Source organism: Musca domestica, unplaced genomic scaffold (assembly GCF_030504385.1).
Source record: "Musca domestica strain aabys unplaced genomic scaffold, Musca_domestica.polishedcontigs.V.1.1 12, whole genome shotgun sequence".
NCBI classification, from domain to species: Eukaryota; Metazoa; Arthropoda; class Insecta; order Diptera; family Muscidae; genus Musca; species Musca domestica.
Window position 1 is genome coordinate 1,160,719 of NW_026712155.1, and position 12,652 is coordinate 1,173,370.

Sequence of the window (12,652 nt, forward strand, 5' to 3'; positions counted from 1 at the left end):
ATTCTTCGGAACTAGAATGGTCGGCCGACCGACGTTCGTTGCCAACTGGTAAACCTCCAAGCCTAACAAATACCATGTCCAAGGTAGCAAATAACAATTACGTGTAACGCGATATTTACTTTTTTTGCAAACATTTGCACACTCACGTACATACATACGTACGTACATACCATTAGGTAGTATTTACTTACGTAAGAATGAACGCGAGTAGGTATTTTCCTAGATCTGGGGGAGATTTAAACGCGCCAACAAGCTCTGAGCCAGTATTCATTGGCTAGAGTAGTAGGTTTGATTCAGGTCTGGTTTGTTCTGGCATATCTGTCTGCCTGGCTTAAGCGCACCGCCATACAGCTAGTCAGTCAGTAAATCAGATAGACAAACAGTCAGACAGAGGCTGAGACAGAAATAGAGACATGCTCAAGGTTATGATCATTGCAAGTTGGCTGCTGGAACAAAACCCACATACATTCGCACACAACACGGCACAGCATGGTTGATGCAGATGTTGTTTTTGCACTTTGTATATGTTGACTCGATCACAGTTCTCCCAAGACCCCACGCATGCGCGCACACACACTCACCTTTCGCAGGTACCAATTGAAATAGATCGGGATAGAGACACACAATATTTGATGGTGCTGGACATCAGTGTCATTGATGCCGATTGTAGATTTTTTTGCTAGGTTGCTCGTTCCTCTCTTCATCGGCAAATGGACACCAAATGAGCGCTTCTAAACTGAAAGTGACCAACGAGGACGAAGGCGAAAACTGCCGAATGAAGAGATCAAATATTTAAAGAAACAAATAAACAGCCGTCGACATGTTTGTGCTCCCCAAAAGTTTTGAGCATACGTTACGCTCACCCATTGTGCCAGCTACCCCTAACAATCCCGGCTCAGGGCTCAACCCAGCATTTCACAAAGGATGTATAGGCAAGGCCCATGCTTGCGGCACTATGAAATCCAAGTTGAACAAACCCATACCGCCACCCCGGCCAGACAAATGGCCGCGTAAAAACAGTATTAGTTCGGAAACTATTAGTGAGAGTGGCTCCGATAAATCCACCCGCAATAGTCAGCCAATAAGCAACGGTGGCTGTAGTACACCAGAGGATCAAGTCACAACGAAAAAAAATACCGCCGAAAACGTCCTGTATATTTCCAAAAGGAACAATAGTCACACAACGTCTCCTCTGCCATCTAAAAGAAACAAGGCCGCCGCGCCACAACCTCCTTCAATGCTGAATAGAATGGCCAGTATACGCTCCACTCAGCGGATGCGCCTACACAGTGAAGGCGACAAAAGTCCCGAATGCAGCAGCTCAACGCTGGCTACAACGTTCGAACGCACTCAAAAGAATCGTAGCTTTCGTTTGAATAAATCAAATGTGTCCAGCAAAACTGGAACACCACCACCACCGACATCTTCGCAGCCGTCCAACATCCGACCACCGTGGAACAGTGCAGCAGCGGGAGCAAAGTCTCCATCGCCATCGACGACTCTCATAAGCAATCGAATATTTCGTTCATCGCTGAGGCGACGCAATGATGCCGTTCCGTGGCAAACGTTGTGGGAGCGTTCGATGCAAATGCGTGGTTCCACAGCCAGCTGTGGTCTCTACAAGAACTACGATGAGGCAATCAAAATGAAGGTTTGTTAAATAGCAAAAACGAATAAAAAATATATAAATATTTAAAATTTCGGATTTAAGGCAAAAATGGCATCACATCCTTTTCAAACACACCAAACTTGAATATTTTTTATACCCTGCACCATACATAGACATTACATTTGTAACTCATCGAAACAATCATTTTAGACACAACAACGTATATATATATATATTCTTCATATATATAGGAGCGCAAGATTCCAAGTCGATTTAGCCCTTCAACCTTTTTCATATAGCCCCCATATAATTGTACCTCCTCAAATACGGTACTTTGGCACACTTTCTATATTGGTCAATTTCTAAAGACACACTTGTCTATATAGGTCCACGTTTTCGTATAACCCCGATATTCGGTATTTTGAGGATTATAGCTACATTTTCTTAAAATGTAGTAAAGGACAAGGACAATTGTAGCAGAACAATTTCTATATAGGTTAGCGTTTTTCTATAGCCCCCATCTTTACTTCCCGAATGGTGGAGGGTATAAAAAGTACGGCCGGCCTAATGTAACTGCAACTTTGCAAACGTGGGCCATATCAAACTATAGTAAATTGCAGCTTAAAAATATGGCTTAACCCATGTAAATCTTCCTTTTTTTTTTGCAAAAAACTGGACATATTTTACACCGCGATAACCCAAAGTACCACTTTCAAAAACAAAATTCATCGTATCTATAGTTGAAACCCTCAAAAATACTCTACATCGGGGTGTATCTGTTTGTGGCTGCAATTATATCAAAAACTGGAGGTCTGAAGTAACATTTTGTAACAAATGTTACCAAGCATCGATCAAAGGCGTTGTAGTGGCCATTAGATTAAAATATAACTCATTGCACAAAGGAAATAAAAAATCGACACGTGACCAGCTAGCTATGTGTAATCTTCAAAGAAACACTTCCATTGCAATTAAAATGTTCCACATGTGCACTTGACTGACGGCAGTATCACCTCTAACAACTATTTAATGTCAAAGCCAATTTGAACGGAAGTTTTATGCAGTTGGTGGAAATGATAACACACCGCTTTGTTGAGACAGGTGTTAGACCAAGGTGAATGCAGTGTTTTAAATATGTCTCGCTCACACTCCGAGTTGAAGGTGCATCCTCAATACGGATCGAAAAAATGCGACGACAACTTGGGAAACTAAACCACAAGCGACCCTGCTAATGCCACCATTCTGGGGAATAACATTTTTCACACCAAAAACTAGTTACACTATTCGCTATATGAAACATATTTGCTGGACGAAACACTCATTACTAATCGGATTACCAAAACTTAATTTTAACAAGGGCATGTCCTACATCCATATAACGAGTTAATATAAACAAAACTAATTTCTGCACTACTTAGTAGTAGTAGTTGCTTTTTTCAGTGGGATCAGTGAAAAAGTGGAGTAAAAATAGATCTGTATTACAAAATTAGATACATTTTAAAATGACAAATCTTGGTATAATTATTGAAAGGCAAGGTATTGAGTTATTTTAGTGCAGTAATTATTTGTGTTTAGTAGTTGGGTATAATATAGACGATGTGAGTGTTCTGAGTTGCCTTTAAGAATAATTCTGAAAATAAAATTGGATTTCAGTTAAAGTTGTAATTCTTTTCCCCCCTGAATCCTCCAATGTGATTTTTTTCACGCCATAAGTAATGGTCCTAAGATTCTTGAAGTGCTAATTTAACTTTCAGATTTTGTCAGATTTGTATGTTATGCCCAATATACTGAAGTGACTTCGCTGCAATTTTGTCAATTCTATGGTGCTAATGACATAGAAAATGTTTTTGTTGTTTGGATTGATAAAGATGTAAATGAGAGGTGTTCAATATTGTTACAAGGATTGACTTCCGGATGCCATATTAATGTCGAAAATTTTAAGCACCTTACACTGGAAACTGCTAAAGAGTTAACAAATAGATATCCATGACACAATCTTCCACCCACAGTTCATAAAATTTTAATACATGCACCCGACATTATAAAATATGTCATTGTATCGTTTGGAGAATTATAGGGAGGCCGCGAAGTCTGGCAACAAATATATAAAAAAGTTTCGACTAAATCATACCCGAAAAAATGCTCGTGTTTCAACAAACACAGATCTTATTAACCGTCTTCTTCGGAGCTCTGACCCTTTTATAACGGGACAGCGAACGTTACCAAGCAATAAAATATATTTATTATTAAAACCTGCATTTGATTTACTTGAATAACACTGAAATTTATATATATCCATTAGTAGCTTTGATTTAATTTTATATTGAATTGTTTATTTTGTTTACAAAAACATTGTCTATTTTGTTTACAAAAAATAATTAAATTTGGAATTGAATGGTATTAAAATACTTCTATTTTTGGAGGTACCTTTACAGGGGGACTCTACCTGAAGGCGGGCCGTTCCAAATAATTTTCAGTAAGACTATTTGTATAACCTACACCACAAGGTGGTCAGGGTATTATGTCTTTGTGCATTTGTTTGTAACAGGCAAAAGGAAACGAGATAGACCCATAGTTTCTTTTGATGATCTGCATAGAATCACATTCCGAGTCGATTTATGCATGTCCGTCCGTCCGTCTGTCCATGTATTTTGTAAACAAAGTACAGTTCGCATTTATTGCCCTATCTAGATGAAATTTTACACAAATCATTTTCTTGGAGTTGTAGATAATCGGTCAAAATGGAGATATAGCTCCCATATATATCTTCGTCCGATTTGCCTTTTATTGTGCACCAACGTGTAATATCAGTCCGAATAGTATGGAATTTTGCACGTACGATCAGATTGCACCTGAAAATAAGTATGCCAAATTTCATCGAAATCGGTACAGATATAGCTATAGCTTCCATATATATTGTTCATCCGATTTGTTATATTAGTTACTCACAGCCGTAATATGCACTCCGTGACAACGATATTCAGGGAAATGCATCAAATACAGCTCAGAAATATCTTTGCAAAATTTTATCGAGATCGGTTCCGATTTGGATATAGCTCCCATATATATTTTTATCCGATTTCAAATTAATTGTGCACCATATGGGCAATACAAGTCCGAATTTAAAAGATACAAATGCTGCGGTATATTTGAACTTTAAATTATAATCATAGCGTGTATGATTGAATTCTCCCATAGAAACTTTTAATTGTTATGCGGAGCTCTACTAAATTAGCAAAGTGGTGTAGGGTATCATAAAGTCGGCCCCGCCCGACTTTAAGACTTTCTTTACTGGTTTAGCTCTTTAGAACGTAAAATGTCAAATAACGGAACAATCTAGTGTAGAAATGTGACGAAAATTGGGCAAATAACCCTTACTCGGGAGGTACGTTGTAAGGGGACCATGCCAAAACATGCCTCGCCCATATCCATTTTGTCACATTTTTTATTTTTATCCCATCAATGCACCATAACCAAAGATTCATATTGATATCTGCACTGAAAGTATTTTTGGCCGCTGTTCCCATACGACCTCGACCACTGTGCACTGATTGGCTGAAATAGCGATTTTGAAGGATGTCTTACTTGAGAATGTAACATATCTCTCTCACTGTTTAACTTGCTTTGCCTTTACAAAAGTACGGGAGTACAACATATATGTCAATCTTAACATGTCCTTGGCTTAGACATTCAGCAAAAACTAGGAAAAAACGTGTAACCTATCAAACCGTAATGTAAACAAACTATCTTTTGCATCGCCAGTAAGTAGGTCGAAAATAATGGGTTATTCCTAAAAAAATTTACAAAGTCAAAAAACTTGTGTTTTTCGCATTACCAGGTAATGCGTCACGTTGTCACTGAAATGTGTTGTGAAAAACAAATCATTTTTGGTAGGTTGTAGGTTGATTTGGTAAGTATTTACGATTGATAAAAAATGATTAGTTAGGTTCTGACAGGAATTTTAAGGCACAGGGCATATATGATTAATAAGTTGTTCCTATTGCCAGAAGTTGAATCAAATAAAAATGACTTATAAAAGCCCACCTATATTGATTGCAGCACCCATCCCCCCAGTTACCGAACCACCCAGCGTTTATTTATTGGCATTTATTCTTATTCGGTTCACTCCTTCATTTGTTGGTGCGGAAGTTCTTATTTGTGGAATGAAATGTTATTAAAACACAACAGCAACAACAACAGTCGGAGCTGCATGGCACAGACACAGTGTGGAGTCCACACTCGCAATATTCGCAGTCGATTCCTTCGTTGGCATAATGGGCAGCAACAAACACGCAGTCTGTCAATTATGTGGTAATACAATAAAAAGAAATACCTCCACAGTAAATTCGCAACTAATACAGACACCTACATACATATGCAGAAATAGATATGTATGCGGCATTACGTTGTGATTAAAAAAGGAAAGGAGTTGTCATCAAACAAGAGTTTTCCACGTTTATTAGCGTGGGTATCGAAGTGCTATAGATACGATATCAACTATTCAAATGCAGTCACTAAAATGTGTAATTTTATGCACCTCCTGTTTTGATCTGATCGAGGCCATATTTGGATATTAAAATGCAATGAAAACATATCGTTCTTGCAGAAAACTTCAAAATGCATACATTCTGAATATGCCAGCAAAATTGTGTGCATATGACATTTTTACGAAGTTATTTACAAAATAATTGCATTTGGCGTAAATATTTGAATATGGCTGATCTATGCAAATTGGATAATTTTTTGCCGCCCCATATTAATCCGATTGGGATCAAATGTGGAAACATATGGTATTTGCAACAAATGTCAATTTATTCCACTTATATGACACCTTTAAGAACCTACTTCTCAGACGATCAGAAATATTGTTTCACTTGATTGGAATAAAATCGCGTCCTTAAATGGCAAATGATTCATGTGACGCTGCAGACATGAGAACTAAATGCGTTAAATAAAACTACAGGTTGGGACACTTGTATTTCTTCGATATCTCCATATTTCAAAATACCAACAACACACATTAATGTCCAAACACAGGCACACGCACATCGATATTCATTATCGTTCTGCTTTGGCTTTTCTGGTGTATATTTGCGTGTGTGTGTGTGTTTCTTAGTGTCAGACACATAAAGGGGCGCGTAAATAACTATGTGACTATGGATCCATCCGTTCGCAGGCATACTTTTGTGGTCAATGGACTCTATTCTAACGTTTGTTTTGGTTCATTTTTGGAGTTCCGTTTATTATTAAGTGCCGCGATGACTGACGTCGGCCATTAAGATAGTCGCCTCAATTTGCTAATTGTGGAGTACCGCTATTCGACGAATGTTTTATGGGAGAATGTTTTTTTTTTTATTTATTCTTGCTACAAATCTATCGAATTTAGAAATTTTCATTAAAAAAAAACAGTTGGTGATGAATTTAAAGATCATCTCGTTTTTGATGAATGCATGGATTCAATCAAAACCAATAGGCTCTAGTTATTTTATAAATTATCTTATCATTCTCGGTGAAAGTGGAAACAGATAAATAAAACACAGTAGAATCTCGAATGACCCCACATATTATATATATTCTTGATCAGAATAAAATTCTATGTCGATTTACCCTTGATTGAAATGTTAAATAATTTGAAAAATAAAACTTTAAATGTCTTAAAATTGGGTTGAGAACGCCACCTGTTCGGACTAACAAAACTTTACTGACCTTGTTTTCCCAGCAAACAAATAGAGCAAATATAGATGGAACCATGGCATAATTACAGAAGGTAGAATGAAGCTACCCCCTAAATACAATTTTTTCCTTATTCTGTCAAAACATATACACATCGCAATATATACACTTTGCATATTTAAAAGTCTATTTGACACAATAAGACTCCAGCACAGAGTTGCATTTTTCTAGATTCTTTGAAGTTGAGCAACCTTTCTTGTTGAGCCATGGATGGATCATGTCTTCAGAGTAAACCTGGAACATAGAACCAGTCGGCGTGGGACTGTTCTTAGATGAACATGATTTTCTTTTACTTTTCTTTTGGACACAAAAAATGCTATATATTTTGTCACTGCTATTTTGCGTACAAAATCGCATAAATCTTTTCGCAATGTAAATGTGTGTGTGTGTGCGTAGCGAGATCGGTTAATTAGGGGCGTATAAAGTCAAATGCCTTCCATCTTTCCACACATCCATGTGCTGTCAGTCAAATTGAACATTTTCGTTTAGAATGTCTTCCATTTGCTCCAAAAATAGACATTTCCGCAGACTTATTTATTGGGGCTTTTTGTGTTACGTGCTGCGGACAGCAGCATGCACAGACCGCCTCCATGTGGATTAATGCAAAAAGTTGTATTTCCATTCATCTATTGGAAGAACATTTAATAAAATGGAAGACTGACTGAAATCTGTTATTTAACATTAAAACCTTAGAATAAAACAGTTGTTTTAGTTGCATGTATCTGAAGAAAATAACTGACTAATGTTGCAACAAATAATGTTTCCTATCCAAAACGCAATGCCAAGATACCAGTCCCATTTGCAGTCACTACGGCTTGTCGGCACTCGTCCAATTCATATTTTGGGACATATTCTTCCTTTTTGGAAACAAATCATATTTATGACTTATTTACATGTTTTCGTTTGAGAATTTTTCTAAAAATAACCCTAGGCCTGGAGTATTTTGTTTGTAAACAAGAAAGACACTCACATACCCATGTGTATGCACCTACTTCTCTACTCTGATTTTTAATTGAATTCTGCGCTGCGAAACGTATCGAGTAGTTCGATCATTATTTATTATTCCGTTTCTTTTTTTTCAGCAGTCTCGCAATGGAAATGAATTGCAGCATGAAAGTTCACAAGACGACTGTACTGCGATGGGTGATAATAAGAACAACAGTGGCGGCGATCGTGTATGGTTGGTACACCGTGGAGGATTCTGTGCTGCTTTGCGTCTGCCCCAAACCAAGGCCCACATGGAAACCCACAAGGTGGTGATACAACTACTGCATAATGGCGAAGAAATGACGGTGGACGAAGATGACATTGAGAAGCAAAACGACACCACTTTAGATTTGGTTGAAGATATTTGCGAACTAAAGCATTTGAACGAGGCGTCGGTGCTGCACTGCCTACGTCAGCGTTTTGCCAGTAACTTAATACATACCAAAGCGGGGCCCACATTGTTAGTGGTCAACCCTATGGCGCCTCTGTCACTGTACTCAGAAAAGGTACGCTTGCATGAGGTTGGTCCAGCAGATGAAGGTGTTTGTTAAATAGGGTGTTGTTCTTTTAGGTTGTTTCCATGTTTCGTGGCTGCAAGACTGAAGATATGCCTCCACACATATATTCGCTGGCCCAAACCGCCTACAGGGCCATGCTGGAGACACGCCGAGATCAAAGTCTAATTTTCATGGGACGTTCTGGTTCGGGCAAGACGACCAGTTTCAAGCACGCACTTTACTATTTGGCTTTGGCAGCAGGTATGTGTCTATTTTAAAACTTTGCACAGTGGTTAACGTAGCATGCGAAGGTGCAACAGAGATTTGTACTGGGTATAAACAATGTACCAAGGAAAAAAATATAAATGGATAGGTCCATGTTTTCTCATATCCCTATATTTAATATATTTAAAGTATTTTTTTAGGATTATCTATATTCTTAAACAGAGATGGGCATAATGCACTGTATTTTTTGTGCATTAATAATTTCACTTTCACTGTTCATTTAGTGGTAGTGCAATTTTTAATTCCACTACAACTAAAGGGTTATTGGTAGTGAAAAATAAATTACACTACCACTAACCCTTTAGTGATATTTACAAAAAAAATTGCACTACCACTAAATTTTAGTGGTAGTGAAATTTCAATAGCTCTACCACTAAATTTAGTGGTATTTAAAAAAACTTGCACTAAATTAGTGGTATTTCATAAAAAATAGCACTAAATTAGTGCTATTTAGAAAAGTAATCAAATTTTATGAATATGTGCTATATATTCTGGATTGTTGTTCCCTACTCACTTCAATAAACTTCATTATAGCTGGTATAATACTTATATACATAGTGCTTTTTTTGGCTTCGCTAAAATTTAGTGGTAGTGCAATTTTTTTTTTTTTTTTTTTTTTTTTTTTTTTTTTGAAAAATCACTAAATTTAGTGGTAGTGCTATTAAAATTTCCCTACCACTAAAATTTAGTGGTAGTGCAATTTTTTTTTTGTAAATATCACTAAAGGGTTAGTGGTAGTGCAATTTATTTTTCACTACCACTAACCCTTTAGTGGTAGTGGAATTAAAAAGTGCACTACCACTAATTATTTAATTCTTAGTGCACTAAAAATTTAGTGCAATATGCCGAACCCTGTTCTTAAATGCATTTTTTGCATAAAATGTACTTAAAAAAGATTCACATTTTTTTTATTAACTCGTATTGTAATAAAAAAGACTAACAGACCATATATACAGATTTTCTTGAAAACTTCCTGCAATAAATATTATGATTGGATAACGGTTTGCTGTAGCCTCCATATAATGGCGCAGTTTCATGGAACAAATACAAATAAAGTAAACTAATCGCTTAAAAAATCTTCACAGTTAAGCCCAACATGTTCGAAAACTGTAATATATTTTTAGGATGCCATAAACGTGCAGTTCTTTCACAGTGGATTTTACAATTGTTACTAGTTTTACCATTAGTAGGTTTGAAGATATGGACATGGTGTATTTGCATAATACGGCTGTCCAAAGCAATTGACCCTAGGTATTATCATTATATTGCAATTAAACTAATACCTGACAGTGCAGTAAAAAACATAATATCCCGACTTAGATTAGGCTGCTATTATTGGTACAAACATCAGTATGTTGATAACATAAGGCAATAGTAAGTCTCACCTGCACCAAGAACTGACAATTGCGGCAATACAAATATACTTACATCGTTTCGAGTCACTTAATATTATTCCTTTCAGGCTCGGTTAATAACTTTCTCAATGCCGAGAAAGTCAATTCCATTAACATAATTTTGGAATCATTCGGCAATACGAAAACCTGCTTAAATTCCAATGCGACAAGGATGACTCAATTGCTAAGTTTAGACATAGATCAGTCTGGGCAGATAGCGTCGGCTTCTTTACAGGTAACTAAACAACAATACCAATGTCTGTTCAGATTGTAGTATTAAGGCAATAATCTTTTTTTACAGATTTTGCTACCAGAGCGTCAGAGGGCTGGTCGGCGCCTAAACAATGAGTACAGTTTTCACATAATGTCTCGATTATTAGCCGGTGCAGCAGGCTCTCTTCAAAAGGAACTCTATATCGACAGTTTGCCGGCTGAAGATAACCATCCGTTCGTGTCATTGTCTCAAAAACTGGAAGATCGCCAAAGAGCTGCTGCTGATTTCATGCGCACCACATTGGCTTTCGAAACTTTGAACATTGATCCCAAAGCTGTGAAGGGTATTTGGAGTATATTGGCTTCCATATATCATTTGGGCTTGGCTGGTGTAACGGTCGTAGGCAGTGGCGCGAATGGCCGTACACAATTTGCCAATCCATCGGCAGCAAGAAAGGCTGCCCTTTTACTGGGAGTATCTTTTGAGGACTTGACTGGTGCAGCTTTTAATGTCAATACATCGGGAAGCACAAGTCCCTCTAAAGCATCCACTGACAGTTTAGAACTGGCTTGGGAATGTTTAGACGCATTGGTTATTGGCCTTTATTCCGAGGCATTAGCTGCAGTTGTAGCCCTCATAAATAAAACTATTTGCACTGCCTCGCACACAATTGCTTCGATAGTTCTAGTTGATACACCTGGATTCCAGAATCCAGCCAGTTGTGGATCACAAATCGGGGCAACACTCTCCGATTTGAAGCATAATTACTTACAGGAGCGTTTGCAGTTACTGTTCCATCACAACACCTTGGTGGCGCCAAGGGACCGTTATGCCCAAGAATTAGTTGAAATTGATACTGAATGTATATCTGAACTAAGTCCAGCTCCTTTAGTGGCACTGATTGATAAGGCACCACAAAACCACGTAGTTCGTTCTTCCCAAAGAGACTTAAGGGAACAAGACCGGCGAGGTCTATTGTGGCTTTTAGATGAGGAGTCCATGTACCCCAACTCAAATGATGACACATTCCTTGAGCGGTTATTTTCGCACTATGGAGACCGGGAACACCAAGCGCTCATGCGGAAATGTACAGGACCAAAACAATTCGTATTACAGCATTTACAGGGCACAAATCCAGTCTTATACAGTGTCAACGGTTGGGTGCGAAATAGTCGTGAGCATCCAGCCATACGAAATGCTGGTTCACTGCTGCAAGATTCATCGCGAGACGAAATTAGTCGCCTCTATATTGGATCATTGACTCGTAGCTCTGGTGGTATCGTCTTTTGCGGCTCATTTGCCGGTCTAGAAGGTACTCAATCATTACGTCGTGTTTCCAGTATTCGCAGATCATTTACCTCGGCTGGTGTAAAACGAAATTCCATTATGTTGCAAGTGAAATTTACCGTTGATGGCATCATCGACACACTGCGACGTACCGGAACTCATTTTGTGCATTGCTATCTACTGCAGCACAATGCTGGACAGCATTCCTGTCTTTCCACAAATGGCTCACCAAACACGACGGCAATTCAATGTGCTAAAGAAGATCTTGTCAATATTCCACTTCTGAGAAGCCAAGTAAGTGTTGGACTGAGTTGCACTAAATTAATTATATGCTTGAGTTAATACTTGAACTATAAAGCTCAGATGTTAGCACCTTAATTTCAAATGAATGCAAGTTCTCAATGCTGTTTGTCTTTATTTGCAGTTGCGGGGTTCACAGGTATTGGATGCTGCACGATTGCACCGATTAGGCTTTCCTGAATCTGTACCACTCGCCGAATTCGAAAGACGGTTTGGTCTTTTAGCTGGCGAGGGTAGCAAAGATGTTGTCGTCGAGCAAATACTATCAGCGAACGAAATAGATCCTGCTACTTATCGAATAGGACCAAGTCAGGTAAGTAAATTGTTACTATTTTCGAACCGAATTGAA

General features: G+C 38.0%; 1 protein-coding gene across 9 annotated transcripts in view; it reads left to right on the plus strand.

Moving 5' to 3' along the window:
• LOC101900158 (unconventional myosin-XVIIIa) overlaps positions 1 to 12,652 on the plus strand; it is a 52,933-nt gene that overhangs the window by 8,796 nt on the left and 31,485 nt on the right. For 4 of the 9 annotated variants that reach the window (XM_059118011.1, XM_059118015.1, XM_059118013.1 and 1 more), the window contains exons 6-10: positions 8,422 to 8,832; positions 8,898 to 9,084; positions 10,571 to 10,737; positions 10,804 to 12,297; positions 12,428 to 12,616. In XM_059118011.1, coding sequence (XP_058973994.1) covers positions 8,422 to 8,832; positions 8,898 to 9,084; positions 10,571 to 10,737; positions 10,804 to 12,297; positions 12,428 to 12,616 — 2,448 coding nt within the window. Of the gene's footprint in view, positions 1 to 305; positions 1,652 to 8,421; positions 8,833 to 8,897; positions 9,085 to 10,570; positions 10,738 to 10,803; positions 12,298 to 12,427; positions 12,617 to 12,652 lie in introns of those variants that run through there. The other 5 variants (XM_059118017.1, XM_059118018.1, XM_059118016.1 and 2 more) reach the window with 3 other exon arrangements.